The sequence below is a fragment of the Silurus meridionalis genome, chromosome 12 (assembly GCF_014805685.1).
Source record: "Silurus meridionalis isolate SWU-2019-XX chromosome 12, ASM1480568v1, whole genome shotgun sequence".
Taxonomy (NCBI): Eukaryota; Metazoa; Chordata; class Actinopteri; order Siluriformes; family Siluridae; genus Silurus; species Silurus meridionalis.
Window position 1 is genome coordinate 14,273,019 of NC_060895.1, and position 27,306 is coordinate 14,300,324.

At 39.0% G+C, this 27,306-nt stretch overlaps 2 protein-coding genes across 2 annotated transcripts in view; both read left to right on the plus strand.

The window, feature by feature from the left end:
• The first annotated feature begins 1,569 nt into the window (after positions 1 to 1,569).
• On the plus strand, positions 1,570 to 8,191 carry mkks (MKKS centrosomal shuttling protein). Its single transcript, XM_046862576.1, has 5 exons — positions 1,570 to 2,018; positions 4,245 to 4,934; positions 5,781 to 5,962; positions 7,052 to 7,162; positions 7,338 to 8,191. The coding sequence occupies exons 1-5, from the start codon at positions 1,733 to 1,735 to the stop codon at positions 7,764 to 7,766; spliced, it is 1,698 nt and encodes a 565-aa protein (XP_046718532.1). The 5' UTR covers positions 1,570 to 1,732; the 3' UTR covers positions 7,767 to 8,191.
• A 5,625-nt stretch (positions 8,192 to 13,816) lies between these two features.
• tfdp2 (transcription factor Dp-2) overlaps positions 13,817 to 27,306 on the plus strand; it is a 36,248-nt gene continuing 22,758 nt past the window's right edge. The window contains exons 1-3 of the mRNA XM_046863022.1: positions 13,817 to 13,971; positions 25,552 to 25,610; positions 27,091 to 27,154. Coding sequence (XP_046718978.1) covers positions 25,596 to 25,610; positions 27,091 to 27,154 — 79 coding nt within the window. The 5' untranslated portion in view covers positions 13,817 to 13,971; positions 25,552 to 25,595. The remainder of the gene's footprint in view (positions 13,972 to 25,551; positions 25,611 to 27,090; positions 27,155 to 27,306) is intronic.

A 27,306-nucleotide genomic window follows, 5' to 3' on the forward strand; every position in this document is an offset into this window, starting at 1 on the left:
TAGGAATAAGCAAGTGATCTGGGTGGAGTTTATTATGTTACAGGTTATTAACAGCTTTATGCATAATAAAGTTTTTTCCTTCTATACTAGCAAATGAAAGCAAATCTGCATGCACACTGTGTACTGATCCCTGTGTTGACATGGAATAATGTTCTGTTCGAATCTGTGTCAGGCCTGGTTACACCTTATAGGGAAATTTAATTACACTTTAATATTGAATTAAAATAAAGAAAAGGAAAAAGACAGATTAGGGAAGTGACTCGATTTTTATTTATTTGCTCATTTAAGATATGTGCAAAGTGCTGCTGGGAAAATTTACAGAATTATACCTGTATTTAAAGACCAGAATAGAAAACATTTATATGAAAAAAATCAGATGTTGGATATTTTTGTTTATTGTTCAACAAATAAATGTAGGTCATTTCATGGGCCTCGTTAAAATGGCAACACATTAGTTTTGACCATGGGTCCGGTCCTGAAGAATAAATAAGAAGGAAATACACTTATTTGAGTGTGTTTGAATAAGAATTAAGTGGTCAGATGATTATGTAAAGCTTCACCACCCCTTAAAAATAGGGATGTTGGACTACATTGTATCAGCAGTGACATCTAGTGGACGAGGCAGTCCATAATATTACATTTCTATTTTCCTGTCCTGCTGATTGCAGAAAATGTCTAATGTAACTAAGCAATTTCTTAAATCGTTGGTATCTTCAGACTAAGGCTTTTTTAATAAAGCTTTGTCAATCTGGATAATAGCCTTTCCTATTAGGCTTTATTAGGAACACTACTAATACATTTCTTAACTCTAAAACAGCCTCAATTCTTGATGGCAAGTATTCCATAAGGTGTTAAATACATCTCAGGTCCTTCGAGAATGTGGAATATGTTGACGTGACTTTTCTGGTGCATTTTCATTTTAACACAGCCCACGTACAAAAGGTGTTCTACTGGATTCAGATCCACAAGTACTATGAACTTGGCATCATATTAACTTTCCTGAAACAGTCAACTCGTGCATTACTATCCTGAAAGCAACCAGTAGAAGATTGCAGCTGTGAAGTGATGCACAATCAGTGACAATACTCAAATAGGCTGTTGCTTGGTAGTGTGTGCCAAGAAAACATTCCCCACACCATTACACGACCCCCACCAGTCTGAACTGTGGACACAATGCAGGTTGGGTCCAGTGACTCATGCCGAAGATGCTGTTAAATTTTTACCCTATCAACCATGTGGGCAAGAAATTCTGTCTCAAATGATGTGCACTCTGGGATACTTTTCTGCTCACCACTACTGTACAGAGTGATTATCTCTCTACAGATACTCTAGTATGTCAGGTTAAACCAGTCTGGGCATTCTCAATAGATCTCTCCCATCAACACGATGTTAATGTCCACAGAACTACTGCTCACTAGATTTTTTTTTTATTGCACTATTCTGAGTAAACGCTAGAAACATTCAAGAAGATCAGCAGAAATACAGAATCCAGCCGGTCTGGACTTTACAATCACATTACTAAGAGCAGAACTTGTCCATCCTCCAGACCAATAGGGGCGATCGTGTACAAAAAAGTTACTACTAAACTAAAGAAGAAGAAATACCACTACTGTTTATTTTTCATAGCTCCGTGTCTGTCTCGATAAAGTATCTTATAAATTAGAAATGATCTTTTATAAATGATAAGGTCGTTTATATGTAAGTGCAAGACTGCACTCTTTCCTGTCAAGCGATGTCTCGTGTTTGTAGGAAGAACCCGTCTGTGTGCACGGATGATCCTCTCAGTAAAGATGATCTGTGCTCCAAACTGGCAGTAATGCGGCACACACTGCAGTCTAGCTATGGCCCATGTGGCAGATTAAAACAAATCCATAACAATGTCGGGGGACACGTTCAGACCACATCCACCTCAGCAGTACTACTCAAAGCTGTGTCTTTCTCAGAGCCACTGCTGCAGCTGATCTCTGCAGCCATCTTGGATCACACCACGAGATTCAGCGACTGTGGTTTGTTTACAGGTAATCACTCATTTCCAGGGTTATAGTGCTTTTATTTGTTGAAGTGACATTGCAAATACAGAAACATCTAATACTAACTATATATATATATATATATATATATATATATATATATATATATATATATATATATATATATATATCTCAGGTCCAATGTTGTTTGGTAAAATGTAAATCCATAAAGATTGCAATACATTTGCCCTTGCCTTAGTGGTTTAATAATCTCAGTTAATAAACTCCTATTAATTTGGAAAATTTTAGTCTTTCAGTTGCAGGACATGTACAGTAGAAGAAGAATGATTTATAATCCCGATTATACTGTAATGCGATACACGAGAGGATCTTCTTCTTTCGGATGCGCCCGTTAGGGGGCGCCACATCGGATTATTCGTCTCCATACTACCTTGTCCAAAATTTAACATACTACATTGTACCAGCATTTAAATGACCAACTCTAACATCCACCCTCCTACACTTCTCCTTTCCCTGCTGTCGCTGTAGACACCTTCCTCCTCTCCTTCTCCTCCTTTGGCCAACAGTAACCCAATTTCCACTGGTACCCTGTTGGCTAACGATACCTGTGGCAGTCGTTGGTAACCCGGCCCTCGACCGACCTGGTATGGAATTTAGTTTTGTGATCGGCATATTTAATTTGGCACATGTTTACGCTGGATGCCCTTACTAACACAACCCTTCCCATTTATCCGGGCTTGTGACCGGCACTAACAGTGCACTCGCTTGTGCATCCATAATGGCTGGGTTGCAGACCTGCAGTAACTACAGGGGAATTAAGTTGATCAGTCACACCATGAAGTTATGGGAAAGAGTAGTGGAAGCCAGGCTGAGAGAAGAGGTGACCATCTGTGAGCAACAGTATGGTTTCATGCTGAGGAAGAGCACCACAGATGCGTTATTTTGCTTTAAAAATGTTGATGAGAAGTATAGAGAAGGACAGAACGAGTTGCATTGTTGAAATTAGAGAAAGCATACGACAGGATGCAGAGAGAAGAGTTGTGGTATTGTATGAGGAAGTCAGGTGTGTCGGAGAAGTATGTGAGGGTGGTGCAGGACATGTATGAGGACAGTGTGACAGCAGTGAAGTGTGCAGTAGGAACAACAGACTGGTTCAAGGTGGAGGTGGAACTGCATCTAGGATCGGTTCTCAGGTCTGCACATCTCCCTTATTCTTAAAAATCGGTACCAGCACACTCCGTTTCCATTCTTTAGACATCCTCTCACCTTCCAGCATCTTGTTAATATCTTGTCACTAGTCAACACATTTCCATCTCCATCCTTTATTGTTCTAACTTGTAGCACATCCTTCCCAGCTCGGTCCCTCTGCCTGGCCAATCTGTACAAATCCTTTTCGTCTTCCTTAGTGTCCAACTTCACATACAGCTCCTCATATGCCTTTTCCTTGGCTTTCACCACAACGCTCTTCACCTGCTGTTGCATCTTCTTGTACTCCTGCCTACTTTTATTCTCTCTCTGCTGATCCCAATTCTGGTTTGCCAACCTCTTTCCTCTTATGCTCTCCTGCACTTCCTCATTCCACCATCACGTCTCTTTGTTTTCCTTTCTCTTTCATATACACATACACCCACACATAAAATATATATATATATATATATATATATATATATATATATATATTAGTTTTGTGTGTTTTTATGTGTGTGCACGTGTGTATATGAAAGTGTATGTGTATGAAAGGAAGACAAAGGATTGTCTTCCTTTCTCTTTCATACACATACACACACACACACAAACTTATATATATATAAAAATAAAGTTTTTGTGTGTGTGTGTGTGTGTGTGTGTGTGTGTGTGTGAGTGAGAGAAAGAGAAAGGAAAACAAAGAGACGTGGTGGTGGAATGAGGATACATGTATATGTGATAGACAGACAGACAGAAAAGTGTTTGGCTGTTTGCTTTTACAGGAATCTGCTACTATTTATGATATTTATGGACCCCTTTTCTAAGTCACTAAATCTTGGAGCTCATTCTTGATATCTAATTCCAGGAGCTTATACACCGACTCAGAAACATGGTGTACATGCCTCCAAACTGCTTTAATTATAGGTTGGCCTATTCTGCAACAAAAAAGTTTTCATCAGTACATTTTAAAAATAGTGCCATTCCACTGCAAAACAGCACTGTGTATATATAACTGGATTAAAATAAGTCATACGTAACCTTTTCTCCCATTTTATTTTTCATTGACAGGAATCTTTTGCCTTGGCCTCATTGAAAATGCCAAGAGGCTAGGACTCGGGTTGGCTGTGGCATGCAGAGTATATAAATACTTGTTAGAACAATGCAATAGTTATTTAAATGCGGACGATTGTGGCTGTAAAGTTCAGGTGGACTTCAGCAGTATTCAATCATTCATCACTTTATCTCATACTGTAGTCGCTAGCAAACCAGCCTGCATGCTCAACCCTGATGAATCACAACATATCACCTCTCTGACCGTGCAGGCCTTCCTTCAGTCTGTTCCTTCTGCATCATCAAACGTCTTTGGAAGAACACTGGTTGTGACAATAGAAGGACAGCCAGTGAGCAGTTCTGCTGTTTTCCGTGGAATATTATTGGAAGTGCCCATTCTGCAGTCGGTGGATCTAAAGAACCGTAATCCAGGTCCCTATAAGATTGTGCTATTTGGCACATCTCTGTCAGGTGACCTCTCTGAATTTGGAGAAGCAGTTTTCGAGATCCAGGCAGGAGTAAATCCAGAGGCGGTCATCGTGGAGCAGTTGTTGAAGCTCGGTGAGCGAGTGGTTCAGGACGGTGTGGAAGTGTTTGCATGTCAGAAGGTGATTCACCCAGTGCTGCAGCAGTACTTGAAGGAACGTGGGCTGGTGGTCATCGAGCGCCTCGGACTTGCCCTAACGGAGCCAGTTTCCCAAATGACAGGTCTAAGCCATTTTTGTCTCTTTTTTTTCTCTTTTGCAGTTTTTGACAAAAAAATTTATATTATAATATAATATAATTTGAGCACCAATCCAATAGTGAACAAAAACAGTGACCTATTACCTAACATATAACAGGTGAATAGTGTAAATTTTGCCATAAACAATAGGCAGGTTCGAATATTTTATTTATTTACAGCTAAGGGTTTGCCTAATTAAATATACATTTTTTTTTTTTTTTTATGTAATAACCTTTAAATATGTAATCTTTGATGTCCCTTCACTTACATGAGAATGTTGGTCAAATAGAAACAGATTTTATTCTGTTGTTTTGGGGGGTATATCAAAAAGAAGTGAGGAGGAAAATCTTTTTGGGTTGTACTGCATGGTTTATTAAGGAATTAACAACACATCAGGAAGTTCGCTTTTCAATACATGTATACAATCCCACACGAGGTGCAAACCGTACATGAGGATAATACGGTAAAATAGTGAAATAAAGGGTTTATTTTGTTTTAAATGCTTTTCTATTTCTGAAGCATTTGCAAAAACATGTTATGGATGCAGTTTATTCATCTGAGAAATGATTGATTTGACCAAAATTGTTCTTTCTACTTGAGTCTTGCTTTAATATCAAATCTGAGAAGGACATTTGCTCTAGTTGTATTTTTTAAATCATTTTTAGAATGCTCTTACACAAGTGCTGAAATGTGTTCACTAGGACACTTGGCATTCGTGATGAAATTTTTCTTTTGCTGCCCGAAAAAGCTCATTGTAATACCACAGGAACATTTTGCTAAGAAACTCCAACCAATTTCTACCAAATCCTTGACTTTTCTGTGTGTTCCAGGTGCTCTGATTATGGCATCTATCTGCTCTCCAGTCCCAGCCAAAGCATATGGACAGATCGGGGGACTCCATCTGCACCGCATTGGATCGAAAGAGCTTCTCCAGCTCCTTCCATCTGGAGAGGCAGCCGTTAGCACGATGGTGCTCTGTCACAGGAACGAAACGATGTTAGAGGAGCTTAAGGTTTATTGGAAATATTTTTTGTTATTTTGCAAAGTCTTTTATTTTTTTTTATGTTTTTAAAATGAATCTGCAAAAAAAGCATAGACATGTGTATGCCTCATGTAAATGGCTTAAAAGTTACTAAGATAAAAGTAAATGGGTTTGAATATGAATATGAATATCTAAATGCACCATAAGTTTAATGGTCCTTATTTTAGGCACTGTTTCAGACACACTCAGACCACGGAAAATCAGGTTTTGTGAAATAGATGGCTTAAAAGGCATGTAGTGGTAGAGGGTTACCCAGCAGGCTATAGTTGAGAAACTGGGGAAAAGAGTAGTGTTTTTCTTTTTTTTTTTTTTTCTTTACTTCATTACTAAAAAACCATCATGCAGCTAAAATATACATAACTACATTCATAGGTGCTGCACATGTGGCTGCTGTTTCCTTTTGTAGTTTTGTTTTGTTTTCCTCCGAAATGAGGACATAAAATATATATATATATATATATATATATATATATATATATATATATATATATATATATATATATATATATATATATATATTTCATGACTATGAAAATTGTAGATTCACACTGAAGGCATCAAAACTATGAATTAACACGTGGAATTATATATGAATTATATACATAAAAAAGTGTGAAACAACTGAAAAATGTCATATTCTAGGTTCTTCAAAGTAGCCACCTTTTGCTTTGATTACTGCTTTGCACACTCTTGGCATTCTCTTGATGAGCTTCAAGAGGTAGTCACCTGAAATGGTCTTCCAACAGTCTTGAAGGAGTTCCCCGAGAGATGCTTGGCACTTGTTAGCCCTTTTGCCTTCACTCTGCGGTCCAGCTCACCCCAAACCATCTCGATTGGGTTCAGGTCCGGTGACTGTGGAGGCCAGGTCATCTGGCGCAGCACCCCATCACTCTCCTTCTTGGTCAAATAGCCCTTGATGCCTTCAGTGTGACTCTACAATTTTCATAGTCATGAAAATAAAGAAACTCTTTGAATGAGAAGGTGTGTCCAAACTTTTGGTCTGTACTGTGTATATGCATTTCTATGCCGTTTCTATCAGAAAAAGTTTGTTTTTTGAAGGTGACGTGTCAGAGAGCAGAGCATGTGCTGCGATTGACTCTAAAGGAGCCTTATGCACTAATCGGGGGAGGCTGCACAGAGACCGTGCTGTCTGCTTACTTAAAATACATGGTAAGCACCTGTTTTTAAATTTTTTTTTTTTAAAGTAAAAAGCTCTATATGTAATGTGCACTCCTTCTGACACAAACGTCCTGTTCCGCAAATAGCATTTCTTCCCATTTCTTTAGCTAACAGTCATGCATTTACATGTGTATGTACTGTATTTGATTTGTTATATTCTCCACAGAGTGAGACGAAGCCCAGCGAAGCAGCCTCGGCTCTAAAATGCTCACGTGCCGAGTTCCTGCTCGCTACGGAGGCGTTCTGCTGCTCTCTGCAGTCTGTGGCTCTTTTTTTAAACCACGATGACCAGCACTTCCTCATGGACTTGACTCATGCTCATTGCTGGGTTACAGAAGAGGATGCATGCTCACAAACCACAACTTTACACTCTTGCAGATGTGGTCTGGTAAGGAAAAGGGCAGATCTGGAGAAGATCTTTCTTAATATTCCTCTAAAGACTGCACATCACTCCTTCCTGCCAGCACCTATCACATCGGATGTAGAACCAGGACTGTTGGACTCGTTCACTGCAAAGCTCAATGCCTTGAATGTTGCTGTAGAAACGGCGAATCTTGTGCTCAATACAAGATATATTATAAGAGATGTGAATTAATTGTGTGTGCATTTGTAAATGTGTAGCACTGTGTCATGTAGTACCGGTGTTGAAACATTAGATGGAGACATTCATTTTGGACAAGATTTAACTCCCATTTTGAAATTCTATGATTCAGAAATGAGTATTTATAAAAAAAAAAGATGTGAAATATTTTTATTCTTATATTTCTGTCTGTATTTTTAATATATTATTCATTTTTCTATTTAATTAAATTCTGTATTGGCAGGAGTATTCACACAAATATTCTGTGTAATTCAGCTACTTTCTTATTGCCTAAGCTCTTGTTTTCTTGCACACATTTCTTCCAAACTAAGGTTCAGATTTGCATTAAGAACTTTGATTAGTGATCGGACTGATACTTGTGTTACCACTTTAATTTACAGTCAGCTGCAGAATTTTTCATAAAAACAATTCTAACTGTCCATTGTGTTCAGTGTCAAGCCATATTTTTATTTTATACATCAATCATTACATTAAATCCACCAGCATAATATTGTGTATTTAAAAAACAGTTCTGACCCATCATGGCATGAACTCCAAAAGACCTCTGATTGTGCACTGGGTTATCTTGCACCAAAGATCCTTTAAGTCCTGAAAGCTACAAGATGTGTCCTCCATTGATTTTGAGGCCACATGAACACTGTAAACACTATGTTTATCAAACCATTGTGGAACAGTTTTTGTGGTAATTGTTGTATGTAGCCCCAGGGTTCAGGAGGAACGTTGTTCCATTTCACTGTGTAATGTGTCAGCTATATATGATTGAAATGACAATAAAAGCTTCTTGAATTTTTCAGAGCATCAGACTGCCTCCACCTTGCAAGTTTCAGCTTGACTTTTTCCCCCATAGTGCATCCTGGTTTAGTCTTCTGGACTCTCTGCTTCCTTCATTGGACTGAGGTGGTCTTGTCAAAAGCTTGATTTAGCAATCATTCAACTGTTTTTGTATGGATTTGAATGGGTTTTGGCTGCTGTTGTAGAATCCAGCTATGACCCAGTTGGAGATTCTTGGCAAAACCAGGCGTTTTTTTTTTCTTTTTTATTTAAATTCTCCTGGAGCTTAATGGAAACTGTGATGCCATGTGTCCAAACAAGGTTTTCAAAGCATTTCCTTTCCTTTATGAAGAACGGCAGACTCACATCACAGATCATCCAATAGCGGCGATGAGGTTCTTTTCTGTATATCAATTTAATACTGAAACAAAAAAAAGCTAAATTTTATTTCTTATCTGACTACAAAACTGGGGTTTAGATGGAGAGTCAGAAGCATTAGTAAACTCCAGGCACTCATGTTTGTCATTAAATGGATAGTCCATTTTATTCATCCTAGAGGAACATTCACAAACAAAAACGTTTTTTATGTTTATCCATCGTGTAAAAAAATGTGTATCTAATAAATTGTTTGAAATGCACATAATAATGGACATATATTTATATCTAATTACGAACCAGTACTTGAAACTAAGCTGCATCACACTAGCTTATTGATTATTGCCCTATAAAAGAATCTACACACATACTTTCCAATGCTGTGTTTGCTGAAAGTCCTAAACTATCTTTATGTGGGGAAAATATTACATAAGCAAAGACTAAATCCATAAGTTCCCTTATTTATTCATTATGTTAATGCTTACAGAAAAGAAAATCTACAACAATGAAGTTTCACGATGCAAATATTTGACTTTCAAACAATAAAGTGTGCAACTCTTTGTCATTATCTTTATTCAATGATGCAAAACAGGGTCACAAAGTGCAGGTGTATGTGCTTCTAGTAACTGCAGCTCCTTGTGGTTTCTCTGCCATTTATCAATCTACTAATCTGCCTTTACCCTCTCTTTCTGCATTCTGTAAAGGCGTAGTCTTTGTCTCTGTGGGAAGGAAGGAACTTTGAATTGCTTCATTCTGTGTTGTTCACTGTGCTCTAATGCAATAAAAGGTTCTGTAAACCTAATGCTTTTGTAATTTTTATACCAAATTAAACCAGTTACAGCCTGGAAAGCCTTAACAAAACAAGCAACGTATTTGTGTAAAGGGAATAGGATTTACTGTAATGGGCAGGGATTTAATAATCGTTTCCTACCTCACTTCAAGTAAACAGTTGAATAAAATTTTTCTGTAGAGTAAAAGAGTTGCATTGGAGTGTTCACTCCTGATAATCTACCATCCTGAGAACATAGCAGGTGGCGTTATATGGTTTAAAAATCCCATGTGATACATTCTTTTCAGTACAGCATTTACAACCTTCCTTGAACCCAAATATTATGGATGCACAAGCGAGTGCACTCTTAGTGCCGGTCCCAAGCCCGGATAAATGGGGAGGGTTGTGTCAGGAAGTGCATTTAGTTTAAAACGTGCCAAATCAAACATGCGGATCACGAAAGAGAAATTCGTACCAGATCGGTCGAGGCCTGGGTTCCCAACGACCGCCACAGGCATCTTTAGCCAACAGGGTACCGGTGGAAATTGGGCTACTGTTGGCCAAAAGAGGAGAAGGAGAGGAGAAAGACATTTACAGAGACAGCAGAAAAAGGAGAAGTGCAGGAGAGTGGAGGTTCGGGTTGGTACTTTAAATGTTGATACTATGACTGGTAAAGGTAGAGAGGCTTTAAGGAGAGGAATGTGGAAGGGCAGATGGTGGTAGATTTTGCTAAAAGTCAAGTCAAGTTTATTTCTATAGCACTTTTAACAACAGACATTGTCTCAAAGCAGCTTTACAGAAATCAACAATCAAAAAGGTAAATGGTGTGCATTTATCCCTGATGAGCAGCCATGGCGACTGTGGCAAGAAAAAACTCCCTTAGATGTTATGAGGAAGAAACCTTGAGAGGAAGGTTTTCCATCCTCCTTTGGGTGACATCAAGAGTTTGATCATAAATCTTTCAACAATACAGAACACTGGAGAGTGAGAACTAACATGAGCACTGGAGTATAAGATTATAAGTAAATGTTCTTTCTACAGTCTTTGTATAAATGTAGGAGCTACTGAGCTCAACATTTGTGATCATCACAGATCCAGCATCAGCTTCTCCATGCCAGAGCCTTTAAACACTCCAGGAGGTCCAATGTTAAAACCACACAGTAGTGGGATCCAATTGGCATTGGTACGTCTCTAGAGATGTAGAGGACAGAGGGGTATGGAGACGGATGATCTTGGTTCGGGATGTTTGCGAGTTTGTCATCTACTTCTTCAAAAGTCCATAATCTTCATGAGGTGGGATGTAACTAGAGCTGGCTAACCTCAGGATGCCTCGGGATGGGTAGAGAAAGAGAAGCAGTGGAGAGAAATTAGCGTAGTTGATAATGTGCATGTGATCAGATGTTCTGGAACACAAGGTTATGATGTGAGATGTGTTATATGTAGGCTTTGCTAAAAAGATATGTTTTTAATCTGCACTTAAACTGGGTGAGTGTGTCTGAGCCCCGAACACTGTCAGGAAGACTATTCCAGAGTTTAGGAGCTAAATGTGAAAATGCTCTACCGCCTTTAGTGGACTTTGCTATTCTAGGAACTACTAGAAGCCCAGAGTTTTAAGATCTCAGGGAGCGTGACGGATTGTAGCGTGTTGAAAGACTGGAGAGATACATGGGAGCCAATCCATTTAGTGCTTTATAAGTAAGAAGTAGTAGTTTGAAGTCTATTCGAAACTTAACAGGAAGCCAGTGCAGGGATGATAAGATTGGATGGAAATTGAAGTGGTAAACACTTATTTTAAGAAGAAGGAGGATCATAGGGTGATGTATAAGAGTGGAGGAAGGTGCACACAGGTGGAGATTGGAGACTGTAAGGTGTTGGCAGAGGACAGCATTGGATGGTGATCTGTAGGATGGTTTTGGAGGTGAAGAAGAAGAGGAGGAGAGTGAGGACTGACAGGAGAATAAGATAGTAAACACTGAAGGAGGAAGAGTGTAGTGTGACATTCAGGGAAGAGGTCAGACAGGGGCTCAGTGGTGATGAAGAGGTGCTGGATGATTGGGCAACTACTGCAGGAGTAATGAGGGAGGCAGCTAGAAAAGTACTTGGTGTGACATCTGGAAAGAGAAAGGAAGACAAAGAGACGTGGTGTTGGAATGAGGAAGTGCAGGAGAGCATAAGGAGAAAGAGGTTGGCAAAACAAAAGTGGGATAGACAGAGTGATGAGAAAAGTAGGCAGGAGTACAAGGAGATGCGGCAGCAGGTAAAGAGGGATGTTGCAAAAGCCAAGGAAAAGGCATATAAGGAGCTGTATGTAAAGTTGAACACTAAGGAGGAGAAAAGGATTTGTACAGATTTGCCAGGCAGAAGGACAGAGCTGGGAAGGATGTGCTGCAAAATAGAGCAATAAAGGATGCAGATGGAAGTGTGTTGACTAGTGAGGAGAGGGTGTTAAAAAGATAAAGGGAGTATTTTCCGCAGCTGATGAACGAGGAAAGAGAGAGAGAGATAAGGTTGTATGGTGTGGAGATGGTGAAGCAGGAAGTGGATAGGATTAGTAAGAAGGAAGTGAGAGCAAGAATAAGGGAGATCTTATTTAATCTTCAAGAATAAGGGAGATGTGCAGACCTGCAGTAACTACAGAGGAATGAAGTTGATCAATCACACTATGAAGTTATGGGAAAGAGTAGTGGAAGCCAGGCTGAGAGAAGAGGTGACCATCTGTGAGCAACAGTGTGGTTTTATACTGAGAAAGAGCACCACAGGTGCATTATCTGCTTTGAGAATGTTGATGGAGAAGTATAGAGAAGGTCAGAAAGAGTTGCATTGAGTGTTAGTGGATTTAGAAGGTGGAGGAGTTCAGGTACCTGGGGTCAACAGATCAAATTAATGGAGAGTGTGTTAGAGAGTAGCAGGCAGGGTGGAGTGGGTGGAGAAGAGTGACAGGAGTGATTTGTGATAGAAGGATATCTGTGAGAGTGAAAGGGAAAGTTTATAGGACTGTGGTAAAACCTGTGATGTTGTATGGTTTAGATACAGTGGCATTAAATAAAAGACAGGAGGTGGAGCTGGAGGTAGCAGAGCTGAAGATGTTGAGGTTTTCGTTTTGGAGTGATGAGGATGAACAGGATTAGAATTGAGTTTATTAGAGGGACAGCGCATGCAGGACGTTTTGGAGACAAGGTGAGGGAGGTGAGATTGAGATGGTTTGGACATGTGCAGAGGAGGGACCATGGGGTATATCAGTAGGAGAATGCTGAGGATGGAGCCACCAGGAAGGAGGAAAAGATGAAGGCCTAGGAGGAGGTTTATGGATGTGGTGAAGGAAGACATGCAGTTAGTTGGGTTGAAAGAGGCAGATGTAGAGAACAGAGGGGTATGGAGACGGATGATCTGCTGTGCTGAACGCTAATGGGAGAAGCCGAAAGAAGAAGAAGAAGATTCGCAACCTTCCTTGACAAATGTCGGTGGAGGGAACTAATATCTGGTCAGCAGTGATCTTATACATTATGGCAGTTTGTTAACATGAATGGGGTGTAAGAGGGTTGACCTTCTGCACATCAACAGATACAGTACAGTCTGGACATGTCTTTTTAATGAATAGTCACTTTTCTAAAGGTTATGGAGGGCCATTTTATTATACAGCAGAGCAAATCAATGAATATACACTGTTTAAATTGCAACTGTGGATGTTCCTTTTTTTAAATAAACTGCATCTTGAAAGATTTAATTCAGACAAATTAAAGTATGATTTAAAAAGACTGTTCTTAAAGACTTTCCCATGCAAAAACAAGCACATTACCCCTCTCTTTGTCTGTCTGAACTAATGCAATTCAAACGTATAAGGGTTTTTTTTTTTTCAATTACTTTGCCGGAATCCCAATTCTCCTAGTGTTTAATATCTAGGCCACTAGAAATGATGTTCCAGCTATGATTTCACCCCCTCTATAGGCCACCTATATCATGATTCAGCCTTCATTTCCTCGACCACCTCTACTCCACGCGACTTTCTTTGTGCGGCGCAAGGGCCGGCTTCATGCGGATTATCCAATCACATCGTAGCGGGTGTGATACGTCACCAGCGGGTGTAACCAATCAGAGGAGACTGCTGGCTCCCACCGCCAAGCTTGGGTGCAGAGTTCGGCACTCAGGAAGTAAAGCAAAGGCCCGAGGAGTCCGAGGTGTTCCTGTCAAACACAGTTCTCCTGTCTGAGGGTTTATTTATTTATTTATTTAAAAAACTTCGAGTTTTTAGGATATTTCCACTCGAGGCTACGGATTCTACTACAGGTAATATTCTATGTGTGTGTATGTACTTGGTAGAGAGACTCAAGAAAGCAGTGAGAGAACTTCAGTGAGTTGCTGAAGGCTGCATGTGAAGCGCATCCTGGGATAGAGAAGTGTTTAACGCTCTTATCATCAGCTCGCAGCTTGTTGTGAAATTGGCCTGCAGAATCGAGATGCATTAGACAGAAATTTTATTTTGTACCTGTAAAATGTGGAATTGAGCGAGTTTGGTGAGTTCCAGATGAATTAAAGTGGTATATTGTACTGGAGGCAGCAGCATCACTTACTTATAAAAAACAAAACAAAACTAACTTAATTGATTGTTCTTAATTAAGCAAAAGGAATACGATTTTTAAGGGTTTGTTGTGTGAAGTAAAGTGGTTTGAAGCTTTTCGAAGCGCTGTCATGGTGTCCATTTCTTCCAGTGTAAAGCAAAGGGGTAAATTAGAAAGCCCGTGTGCGCGCGCGCGCGTCCGCGTTTGTGTGCGCGTGCGTGCGTGCGTGCGCGCGAGAGAGTGTGTGTAAGTGTTTTATGGCATAGTCCTTGCATATGCCACGCAATACTGAAAGCAAACTGGCTGAGCCCTTATTTCAGCCGGGCGTTGTTCTGTAAACTTTGCAATTTGCACATTTCCGCTCGTGTGTGTGTGTGTGTGTGTGTGTGTGTGTGTGTGTGTGTGTGTGTGTGTATGTATATATATATATATATATATATATATATATATGTGTGTGTGTGTGTGGGGGTAGACAGCCATGGGCATGTTGATCAGAGTTTCCCCTCATGTCCTGCAGCAGATGGTTAAATTTCAGCGATTGACCATGAGGAGAAGTTCCCCATCTGTATCTATAATCTATATCTATATGTATAGGCAGATCTCACACAGATGTCACACTATTCTCATTCAGATCTACTTCTGGGGGACATTTTTTAGGTGAAAACCTGCTGACTAAGTGCAGGTTCATAAATATCTAACCTCCATCCCCCTGCTAGAGTTGCTGTAAGCTGCAGCAGTAGTGTGTCTGTGTCAGCACTGGGACCTGGTCAGTGTGAGAGAATGACAGTATGATTATGCATCAAATGTGTTTTACAGGCAAAGAATCCGGTTGACATATGGTTTAAAATGGTATTCTTGGTATTTTAGTGTAATGAGGCACTTTAATATAATATAAATGCTATTTAAGTTCACTTTTTGATCCAGTGATTGTGGTTAGATTGTGGTTTAATGCCCAGGCTCATGATCAACACTACACTATTTTTCATATGTAGATGATCTGATACATAGGACATATAAAGAGGTGCCATCTTTCATTACCTTTTTTTTTTATGCTTTCCTCAGCTTGCAGTCATTAAGGCAGATACTGAGCAAACATTCGACTTTATTACTTTGCATGTCAATATATTCTCTCCATCTAGTGTCCAGTGTCTCAAAGTCTCCATCATGTGTGATATCGAAAATGAGACGGGTGTGTCCCTAACCTCTGTCATTCTCATTACAGAGGACGTTAAGGTCTTATTCACATATACCCTGTATAGAAAATATAGACATACAACAATGAGAAATGTTTTAATGTAATATTTCAGTCATGCCGAACATGAATGAGTAAAAAGAGCATCTTTTTCTATTGTAATGTAACGACTTATAGAGTAAGGAATTGTACATCGTGCTGAGGAAGTCCATGAAACATCTAAATGATCGGTTGAACTGAACATGTTTTAAAGTCCTACAGAAAAGCTTGTACACATTGTAAAATAACACTAGAGAATACACCCTTGACAGCCTTAAAAATAGGTTGTTGATTACCCCAAAACAGTCTCCATGGAGTTTGTTGATTGAAGATTTGAAAGCCAGCAGTGTAGGAGGAGGAAGCCGACGTTGGGTCGACGTGAATGGTTTGTTTATAGCAAGTGAGGTTACCTCTTTCTGTGATGTGCATAACTTTGTCTTTAAAAGCTGAAGACTGAAAGCTGCATTGTTTTACAGGAAGCCTGTTTGTCGTAGAATTGCATTTTGAGTAATTGGTCAAGGATTTTATTGACATCATCTCCTAGCGTAAAGTAAAAAGCACCCATATAACTCTTGTTTATTTTCAAAGCCTTTGCTTTCTTTGTTGTTGTTTTAGTTGTTGTTCTTCTCAGTGTTTGACTATTGACTGATCAGCTTTTAAAGAGTCTGGCTGATTTTCTTTTCTTTTGCTTGTCTGTGTAGTCTGTAGTTTATGATTTTTTTTTTAGTAATATATTATCTTTAGGGTTTTTTCTTTACTAACTAGAACTGTTTGTTGGATCATTTTGGCAGTTGATTAAACACAAAGATTTTTTTTGATGAGTTCTATAACCATCTAATAGCCAAATGTGGTGTCATGACTTCTCTTGGACTTCTTATGACCTAGGAGATGAATATAAAAAAACAAGCTGTGTTTGTGTGATTTCAAAATGCTTTCAGATGTAAGAGGAAGAGTTTCAGTGTTCTGAACCCCTATTTGTTTAGTTTTTTTGCTTTGTTTGTTGACGATTAAAGCGAACCATATCCCAGCAAATCATGGTGGAAACTTTTTTTTTTTTTTTTTAAATGCCACGTTAAGGCTTCAACCGACCAAACAAATACCACCGTGCAGATGTAGAGTTTCCTCAGTTGCTCACTAAATGCACAATCTATGTCAGTAGTAAAGGGTTGTTTAGTATAACACAATATAAAGGAATTAATCTGACATGATTTATGTGACATACAGTTTCCTACTGTTGATAATTTCGAATGTAAAGCCATTCAAACAGCTTTCAAAAAAAAAAAGAGGCATGATTTTGTTCCACTACCAACATTGCTGCAAATATACGCACAAGTGTCATCGATTAGGTTGGTGTGGACATTGAAGACACTCAAGTCTCAATATAGTTGTTGTAATGCTTCTGGCTTGTTCGCTTCCTGGACAGATTGTGAGATTTAAGGCAGACATCTGTTGATCCCTTACAGACAGCCTGCACATTTAATCCCTCGTGCAGAGGCGAGGCAAAACGAGACCCCCACCAGGAGCTTGTGGTGTCTGTGTGACAGGTGCCCAACCCTTTCTGCTACTTGGCAACTAGAAATCGTGTCCAAATTTGTGTTCGAGCAACTAGAACATGGACCAAACGAACTGCCTGGTGCGTAAACTTACATAAACACTTTATTGAGCAGCTGCTCAAATTTTGCTGCCCTGTGGCTTATTTACATCTGGTTTTTTTTTTTTGTTTTTTTTTTGCACAAATCCAATAAAGCTTTGGAGCTGTGCATTCGTGTGGGAATGACAGCAGGCCTGAGGAAGCCTGTGCGTCCCTTTTGGCGCCATTTCACAGCTGTTGAGCTCAGTGCTGTGTACTCCATTGTCACTGTAACACGTCCCATGAGACACTTTGCTGTTTTGGCATGAGCGTGCGCATACGAGTTAGTGCCGAGACGCAGAACATAACCTCCATTCACGTTGCTTCATTACACATTCCGTTCTTGGGAACAGAAGCTCCAGCGTTGAGTTTCCTGGCTGTTTCAGCCCCATGTGATGCAATTGTACTCGGACAGGGAAGACGTTTGTGATTCTGCTAATAATATATCATCATCAGGCTGTAATTAGGGTGTTGTGTATTGGCTTGTAAACATCGGGAAACAAAAATCATACCCGGGCTGCTTTTTGGACTTTGTTAAGAATATGCACTCAACCTTTTTCTTTTTTTGGCTGTGTTTATGTGCTGTATGAATCTTCCTGGATGATAAATTTATGTTAGACAAAGATATTTACAGAATGTTCAAATGAACTAGAGGCAGTTTTTGGCGTGCTGTATTTGACTCTTTCTAATAGCATTTACTTCTGTTCCTGCTCTCTGCCATCACTGATCTCTGGACTGATCCCACTTTTTTCAAATTGTTTTTTATAAATTGTACACCTATTAGTGTTATCAGGCATTTTAAAGGTAAAACACAAAATTCTTTTATTTATTGGTCAGAAATACCATCAGGATCAAGATGAGTCTATAAAAACAGATCACAAAGAATTAAATGGTGATTAATACAATAGTAAAATTATATAGTAATTAGTTTTAGTTAGCAACATAAAAAAAAAAAAACCAATAACCACAACCCCAATAGCACAGCATGCTTGGTTCATTTCCATCATCATTCCTTGCTGCAACTAAAGTGCTGATCACTTCTCTCAGTCAGTTTTGGACCGGTATTTTGGTCCACATCAGAGTTTAATTGCTGAGTTCACATCTGCCAAAATGAACTGAACCGAAGGAGTAAACACCCCACCCTGTACAACAGTGTTTATTGCGTATGCTGTTGTTAGGCTTGAGGGAAGTTGTGTCATGCATTCATGTGTAACATGCTCTCATGCCATTCAATGTATTTGATCGATCCAAAATATGTATCTAACAGGGATCCAAAATCTCATGTCACTACTCCATACTGGATCGGATATGAAGGATACGTTCGATGTGTCTGAATATGTCTTCACAATACAGGCAATATAGTCTGTGTTGTTTTATCGATGAGCGTAAAATTACGTATAAATTAGTAAGCCTATGGATGCAGTGAGTGACGAAACCTGTAAAAATGGAGCTGCTCAAAACCCCTCTTAGAATAGGGAAGCATTTAAGAGCCGTCAAAGGAGTTTCTTAAACACGAATACGTTTGACCTCTTACAGCTTGTGTGTCCAGCTGCTGTGAGCTGTCTGGCTGAAGTTTCTCAAGAAATGCTCCAGCATATTTTACTTTCTCTTTTTTTTGTCTGTCTCACAGCCTGTGTGTGTGTTGGTCTGGAAACAGCTTATACATTGTGATATTATTTCTACTTTATATAGTTCTGAAAATTAGGGCTTTTCAGCATTAAAGTGAATCTTTTGGAAAAAAAAGAATCTCGATTGCAGATAAAGTTTGAGGGGAAAATGCTATTGAAATTTGCACCACAGACATTTTGAAAGCCGATATCTGAGGAGATTTATTTCCATTTCTCTGTAACAACATGTGGGGAAAAAGCCTGAGAATAAAGAAATCACACTAGGTATAACTATAGAAGGGTTCTAGACATCTTTACGCAGACTGAGATGGAGGCATAGGAAAGGACAAAAAGTGAATAAAATTCATTGTCCGATTCCATATTCAAGTTTGGGGAAATGGATTTAGTTCAGTCTGAACGTTGCCAGGGGTGTCATCATATTTTTAGCGATTTGTTAAAATGCAAAGCCAGAGGTACTGATGGGTTTTCCCCAGACCACCTCAAGCATACGATATATCAGATTTCTGTTGGCTGTGTCCTAAACCCATTGTCCTCCTCGTCCTTCCTTCCCTATTCAGGCCCCCATGCTGACTCGCCATTCATATTAATAGCTTGTGAGGCCAGTCCAGTCTTCAACTGCCCTGACAGTAATTCCAGAACAGAGATTTGGGTCAGATCTGAAACCTTCTCAGTAACATGTATGCTCCTAAACATATGCACAGATGAGCATTTCTGTAGCATGATCATCCTAAGTGACCCTGTTGCCATGGTGATAGACTGCCATGGTGCTGCATCGGTGACAGATGGAGGGGGTCACCGAGTGGAGCGTGAGGGTGGACTCGGACACCATGACACTCAGCCCCCCACTCCAGCACAGCGTAGTTTTTATGCTTTCTGAACTCGCTGTGTGGTGGAGGAGAGCTCCTAGTTAACCTTTTCTCTCCAGTTCAGCCCTGATTAGACTAACAGACTGTGACCTCCAGCAGAGAGAGCCTCTGACCCAGTGTTTTCCACTCCCATTTTAATATTGTTCTTTTCCTGCAGATCTAACGGAGTCACCTCTTCCAGGTCAGTAGCCTTGAGTCAGTGAGGCAGGCAGGACGTTAAAAGGGGTTTGACTGTAGCATATATTCTTTATAATGGTGCAAATATGACAGAAGCAATCGCATTACATTTATCACAAGATTAAGACGGGCTACGGAAGTGCCAGGCCAATTCAGGGTGAATGAGTATAAGAGTAATAATAAGAGTCTTGCGTTTTGGGTTCCCATGGTAGGATCCGGATCCTCCTTCTTGACAAGAGATGAAGAGAGAAGACAAATGGATGAACGAATGTATTAGCAAGTATGTAGTGCCACATTGCAATGGTTTTTTTTTTTTTAATTTATTTATTTTTTAACTTGATGCTCTTCATTTCTTCAAGCTGGAATTTAAAGGCACCGATTCAGTTAAGGGTTATTTTTTCAAAGTAAAAATAAATTCAGTGTTTTATTTATTTTTTTTTATTGTCCACTCATATTTTTTCATGACAATTTTAGAACCTTTCAAATAGGAAAGAAAATCAAACGTTTCGAAAGTCTGGATTTTTAAATCTGACGAATGTTGGTTATAAAACAATGAGGACAAAAATGAAATAAATGTGACAATCCAATAAGCTGCTTATTACTGTATGCAGGTTCAGCGTTGATGATATTAGTTGTATTAACATGAGTAAAACATGCTTAAAACACGCTTGTTCTGACTGAACATGAATGCTGGTGAAGGTTATTAAAACAATCGTGTGTGACAGCCTTTCTCCAGGTTAAATGATGTATGAAGTCTAATCACAGTCTTTGAAAATACCTTCATTATGTCAGGTGTGAACGGATTGGAATCCCGCGAGGCATGTTAATGGCAGGTGTGATCAAGCCTGTCACTTCGGTTGCTGACGTGTCTAGATGACCTCAGTTAGTTTAGACGCACGTTTTCACACGTATTTGAGTTAACAATTTCAGAAGCCCTGTATGAGTGCAGTCCGCACTCCATGAATAGAAATCGGTGATCTGAGCTACTGAGGAATTGGGTTATGGCTCTCGACACATGCCCGTGTTAATGTCCACTGTACAGCTCGGCTCAACCACGTGCTTTCTATCGAATTTGATCATGTACACGGAGAGCAGGTATCGTGTTTAGGTGATTTTTGCAAATAAAGGCAATCCATAGTGTAATACAGGGTGATTGGAGGATCATTTATTTTTCTCTTTCCACACGGTTAAACACAATTCAAGTGCGCTATATAAACGTATATTATGATGTATGAGTTGTAATGAGACCCTTGATTGCCATTGCACTGACTGACATCATAAATCCAGTCCAGAAAGCCTTGAATGCGTTTTGCTGTGTGTGGGTTGAGATGATAAACTTTGAAATTGGTAATAAAAGGGGGAAAAAGTGTGCCAGGAATGCGTGTCGAACGTCTAGTTGGAACACATGCTGCTTGACGCTACACCAGCAACAAGTTTGTGTTGGAGTGTCGTGTCCTTTGCAGCTATGCGTTTAACCTATTGTGTGTGGAGCTCAATTGTGTTTGGGGGGGTGGAGTTTTTCTTATAGAATGCTAAAGGAAAGGAAGATATAGAAGAAAAAAGGGAGAGCTGCAGCCACTTTGAAGGGCTCTTTGGTTTCTCTATTCGGCCTCTCCCTTTCAGGACAAAAGCCCTTTATTTTGGGACTACAGCAGGGGTCTGATGGGATATGGGGGGCAGCAGGGCCTTTTCATCTCCCCCTTCGACACAGGCAGGCTCACCAGCTGTCGGCTTAATGCCTCTCCCATGGCTTCCCCCAGAAAGACTGGCCAGTGACACGCGCTCTCTCTCTCTCTCTCTCTCTCTCTCTCTCTCTCTCTCTCTCTCACGTGCACACATGGTTGGTAGAGATTATTTAATTGGATAAAAAAAAAGCCTATTTCACATTCTGCATTTAAGTTATTGGAATGATCAGAACACATCTCGGGCTGCAAACATAATCATTAAGATACTAATTAAGATAAAGGCAAAAATCTTTCCAACTTCTGCATCTTGTTACATTCGTTCTGTTGTTCTTTCTTGCTTTATTCATTCGTTTATTTATTTATTTTTGGACATGGTTATAGTGGCTTTTTTTCATTTAATTAATTTTTTATGAATTAACAAAATGGAAAGTAAGTGAACAGAAGAAACATCCAAATCCGATCAATAAGAATTAAAAGACAAACGGTGGTCACACCAAATATTGGTTTGATTTGGATTTTTCTTCTGTGCATTTACTTTCCATTGTGTTTATTGTTTAAAAAAATAATAAAATTAACACTAATTTTTATGAAAACATTTTTACGTTACAGCATTTTCCCATAAGTGCTTAAACTTTGCGCAGCACTTACTGTACACCTCTACAGTAAGTTTATCACAGTGTGTGGTAGTGGATAAGATCAGCTCATTTTTTTATATTAAATACACTTCCGATGTGAAATATTTGCACCTAAATCTTATCAAAAGAATCTGATACTCTTCTTTTGCTTCCAGATTCTTGTTTTCTCAAACATCACTGCACCACTGAGAATGAGCTTAGTGTTTAATACATTTGATTAGTTGTCAGTTGAGACCTGCACGAGAGAGAAGAACTGTGACCCAATCACTGAGAGTTGAATAAAATCTAATAGTGTTTGAGACACATTGGGACAATGGGTTATGGGTTCTGATCACATCAAATATGATTTGCAAGATGTGCATAAAAATAGGTTTATAATTGCAGCAACATATGATATTTTTGGGTTATGACAGCAACTCCACAGATATTATGCTGTGAAAATCTTTAACTCTTCTAGCATGCAATCAGTTGTTCCCCTTGTTTTTTTTTTTTTTCCCTTTTATAGTTGCTGCGTTTAGTGCAAGAAAATGTATCACGGACTATATTAGTAGACACAGAGAATGTATTATTATTATTATACCATATTTTAATGAATCGAAATATCTTGTCAAATAAAACCCTGATGTAATTTTCCCATAAGAATGAATGTAAAAGCAATGAATCCGTTCCCAGGCCTCAGGCGATCGCTTATTTCAGCCCTTAAAAAATAGTTTAATGCCTAATTAAACACGCAAATATACTTGTAACAAAGCATAAACATAAAAAGTCATAAATTATAAACATCGAGTCCATTTATTTTCTTTTTGTTCTTCATGATTGTACTTACTGTTGAACTAGACATGCCATATTGCAGACAAAGATCTCGTGTGCGTACGCCACGTTCATGCTTTTCTACAATTTCTTTTTAGTTTCAATAGTTATTTTTACAACCTTCTTCCCAGCGCAATCACTACACTTCTTGGGACCCATGATTCTAAATTTGTAGTGAAATAAAACAAAAACCCCATAAAAACAGACAAAAAGCGCAATATTTACACAAGAGAACGACGGGAACGCACTCAGAACAATGTCTATGGAGCGATTGAGCATGAAGCATGGGGACGGAGGTGACGAGTGACGATCAGAATGCGTGACTGGAACCAAACGCGTCAGAAGAAATGCTCGTCTTCTCGAAATATGCTCGTATTACTACAAAGATTTTACTAGTAAAACTGCTCATACACCATTATTCTCCTCCTACAGGGCACTCGTACTGCACTGTTCCACTGTATTGTAAAAACGTATCGTTCTTAATTTGTCATGTTACTCACTATATTCAGGTCAGCTTTATTTAGTTAGTATATGTCAGATATTATATATAACATTTCTATTTGTTTTATCGATGGAAAGTTCTGTGTTTTCTGAGCTATATGAAGGTTTTGTGTTATCAGCAAAGGCAACACTTTAGCTGAATTCACATTCATGCGAGAGTAGAGACGCCTCTAAGGCTGCAGCAGGTGTGCAGCCGCAGTCGCAAACAGTCAGCAGGTGCATGATAGACACACAAACAGAATAATCTAAGTAGAGCAAGATGTTTATGACTTTCAGGGAACATGCATTCTGCAGTTAGCTGCGTTTGCATAATAATTTTAGATATTTTTTTCTGCTGGAAACAAGTCTCGAATGACTTTCTTATCTACTTAGAAACGGATTTGTGTAGGATTTGAAGGGTGAGGTTCATGATTATTCATGTGGGCCATAATATTAAACGGGTTTCGTTAGCAGATGTCTAGGACCGAATTTGCTCGTAAATGCACTAGCTGTAATAATGAAGTACAACTTGTTAAAGGCCTGAGAGACTAAGACATGCATCACTATGTAAAAGCAGACCAACATAATGTATTATCAATATCACAAGGTGCTCCGATATAGAATATTGCAAGTGTTATTAATGTTACCGACTCCTTCAGGTATGACTTGTAGGATGTTAAACACATTTCTGTCTCTCTTACACAATTTCAAATTTATTCTATTGGCGAACTAGAATTGGAAAATATATTTATGTACTTTAAAAATGTGTTGGTGTCATATTTCAGATGAGGGAAAGTGGTAGCTCGGAGGTTAAAATGTCACTGCTGGATCCTTAAGCAAGGCATTTAACCCTCAGATGCTCAGTTTTATTAGTAGATCATGTAAGTCATGTAAATCATCTGCCAAAAAGCCATAAATGTTAATAGGATATTTAAGCCATATTTTTCAGCACTAAAGGTGTATTGCCATGTAATACATTTAAAACACAATATGCTCATTAATATTTCACGACTTTCCTTAAACATTTCTATTTCACATCCATTACCTGTATATTTATATAATCTAAAGTGGTTTGGGCAAAACTCCTCTTAGATGTATCTGTGGCTGATTTTTAATTATTCCAGTCTTCTGTGGTTCTTCATCAAACTGTTACCACAAAGTCGGAGGCTCGACCTTGGAGGCAGTAGCAGTAAAATTTTCCCTTCACTTGAACCGGTTTCAGCTTTACAACCTCCCCCATGAAAACAAAGTAAACTTTATGAACAGTTGGTTAACTTGGAAGACCTTGAGTGGCCTGCAATAGAGCTCTGACCTCCACCCTACTGAACACCTTTGGAATGAATTGGAATGCTGATTGCATCCCAGGCATCATCACCCTACATCAGTGTCTGACTTTACTAACACCCTCGTGGCTAAATGAGCACAAATCTCTACAAGCGCACTGCAAAATCTAGTCTTCTCAGAAGAGTGGAGGATGTTATATCAGCAAATGAGGACTAAATGTGGAATGGGATGTTCGCATATTAATCTTATGTTCAGGTGTCCACAAACTTGTGTCTATTAAATATGTTTTTTCAACTCAATTTTAAAACCCATTTTTTTTTTTAATCTAAATCCCCAACTCATTCCAACTCGTTCCCCCACCCCCTTCCTTATTTCTTCCTGTAGAGATTGTTTTGTACCAGTATAACACACATGGGCATAAAACAGTCACTCTACCCAAATATATTTAAAGCCCACACCATTTAATATTGTAGCATGTAGCTCATTTGCATAAGTGGTGTATTAATTTCTGTGGTAGTGAGAATGGTACAGCGTTCAGCCAGTTGATGAGATGTAATTACTGTCTCCTACAGCAATGTAGGAGAAGGAACCCGAGCACACCCTCGTGTGCCACATTTAATACAAAGCATTTATTAACATTCTTAAATATCAGACCGTGACCAGTGCATGCAAATGAAATTCATTTGCAGATTCGTGCTATAAAAAAAAGTGCTAAGAGACCTTGAGTCTCAAACACACATCTGGCTGTGTTTATTTCCGTGCTTGAATTGACACATCTGTGTTTTTGTGCAGTACAGTATATTTCAACACTGTACAATCTAGTATTTTGCATATCATACACGGACCCATTCTTGACTTGTGTTTGTGTCGTTTTGTCTGCAGGAGGCTGGAGAACTGGTGACTAGGAGCTCATTGCTATCTCCTGTATGATGGCCAACGCAGTAAGTATTAACATCAGATTTTTCTGTTTCATTCATTAATTCATCTATCTTTTATAAATGTTTTATCACGGTTGACTCACAGTCTGCATTGTGCATTGTACACCTTTACACAATCAATCCTCATGGCGAATTACAGTTTTCAGTCCTTCTTCCAGTAGACAATGACGATGGGAGGAAACTTGAGAACCCATGCAGAAACTCAGACAGTTTCTTAAGCTCAGGATGGCACCAGGGAACCTGTAACACTACCCTCTGTTTTAAATGTTTTGTGTTATACAGTAGGAGTAAGACAGAGTACATGTGTGTGAATGAGAGGGTGGAGAAGGTGGAGGAGTTCAGGTACCTGGGGTCAACAGTGCGACGATGGACAGAACAGAGAAAAAGAGGAAGGGCAAGGAGGAGGTTTATGGATGTGGTGAGTGAAGACATGCAGGTAGTTGGGTTGAGAGAGGCAGATTAAGAGGAGATGGAGACGGATGGTCCGCTGTGGCAACCCCTGATGGGAGAAGCTGAAAGAAGAAGAAGAATTTGGGTTTAGTGAAAAATCATCAGCTATGACCATCTTTAATGTGCAGCTGTTACTTTATAGAGGTGTGGTAGCTTTCTATTCTGAGGTAAAAGATTTTATCACAAACTAATGTCATACTCAAAAATGTTACGGAACAAGTAAGCAGTTTGATGATGTCTGTAAAGCATTATCATAAATACTTTCTCTGCATAGTCTTTCCAAAGCAAGCGTGCCAGTATGATGGTGGTGTTGGCGCTTTTTGAAGCATATAATGGGGAATTGTTTAGTTTTAATTATAAAAAATATTACTTGTCCAGTTTTGTCAACAAATCAAATTTAGTTTTGTTTTAGGTCACTGTGTTAAACCTTTTGGCAGATATTAAACATTTAGTTGAGAAACGTTAGTCCTGACTGTGACAATCATATTAGTAGTAAATTATTATAGAAAACATTGACATTTTCAGGTATAAAAACTACAGTTTTTTGTATTTCATTCATTTATTTTTAGAATATTTTTTTTCTTGCATTTTTAATTGAAATGAAAACGATTTGTGACTGTGGTGTAGGAGTTTAACGTCAGCCACCCGTATCTGATTACGAACTTTTACATCCTTTGCATTCCAGAATATGGCTATCGAACTTGATCATGGCGTGACATCCACTGTGTGAGAAATTCATGCTGCATCCTTATCAGACTGACTGTCTTCCTAGAAAAGAGTTGGTTTAACAAAAAAAGTCAGACAGGTCAAAAAAAAAAAAAAGAATAATAATAATAAAAAAAAGGTGTGAAGTTGTGGTGTCAAAGTATAAAAAATATGTAAAAGAAACAAACTGTTCAAAAATTTTCATCCCATGGTACTGTTAGAATTTATTCACAGTGACCTCAAGAACACAACTCTTTATTGAGGACATGTCTGTGCAGATATATCTGTCTACTTATCACTTTCATTGTCATTGTGTTCTTTTTTTAAGGTTGGCACTGCGTCTCTGTGTGCTGATTTGAAGGCCTTTCTAAGTAACCAGAATTTACCAAAAGGTACGAATATTCTTCTTTTGCCATATTACAAACATTGATTTAGATCTAACTCCAGAATGATCCAGTGTTTGACGTTCCCGAAATACTAAAGTGCATCAGCCCCGCAAGCATCTTTTCTTTATTTCACTTCTATATTATAGTGAGCCATTATA

What these genes read in the sequence shown, in the direction of transcription:
- mkks (XM_046862576.1), top strand. Translation starts at nt 1,733, where the DNA reads ATGTCTCGTGTTTGTAGGAAGAACCCGTCTGTGTGCACGGATGATCCT. An exon ending in GCCAGTTTCCCAAATGACAG is followed by an intron (nt 4,935 to 5,780) that starts GTCTAAGCCATT and finishes TGTGTGTTCCAG; the next exon opens with GTGCTCTGATTATGGCATCT. An exon ending in CGATGTTAGAGGAGCTTAAG is followed by an intron (nt 5,963 to 7,051) that starts GTTTATTGGAAA and finishes TGTTTTTTGAAG; the next exon opens with GTGACGTGTCAGAGAGCAGA.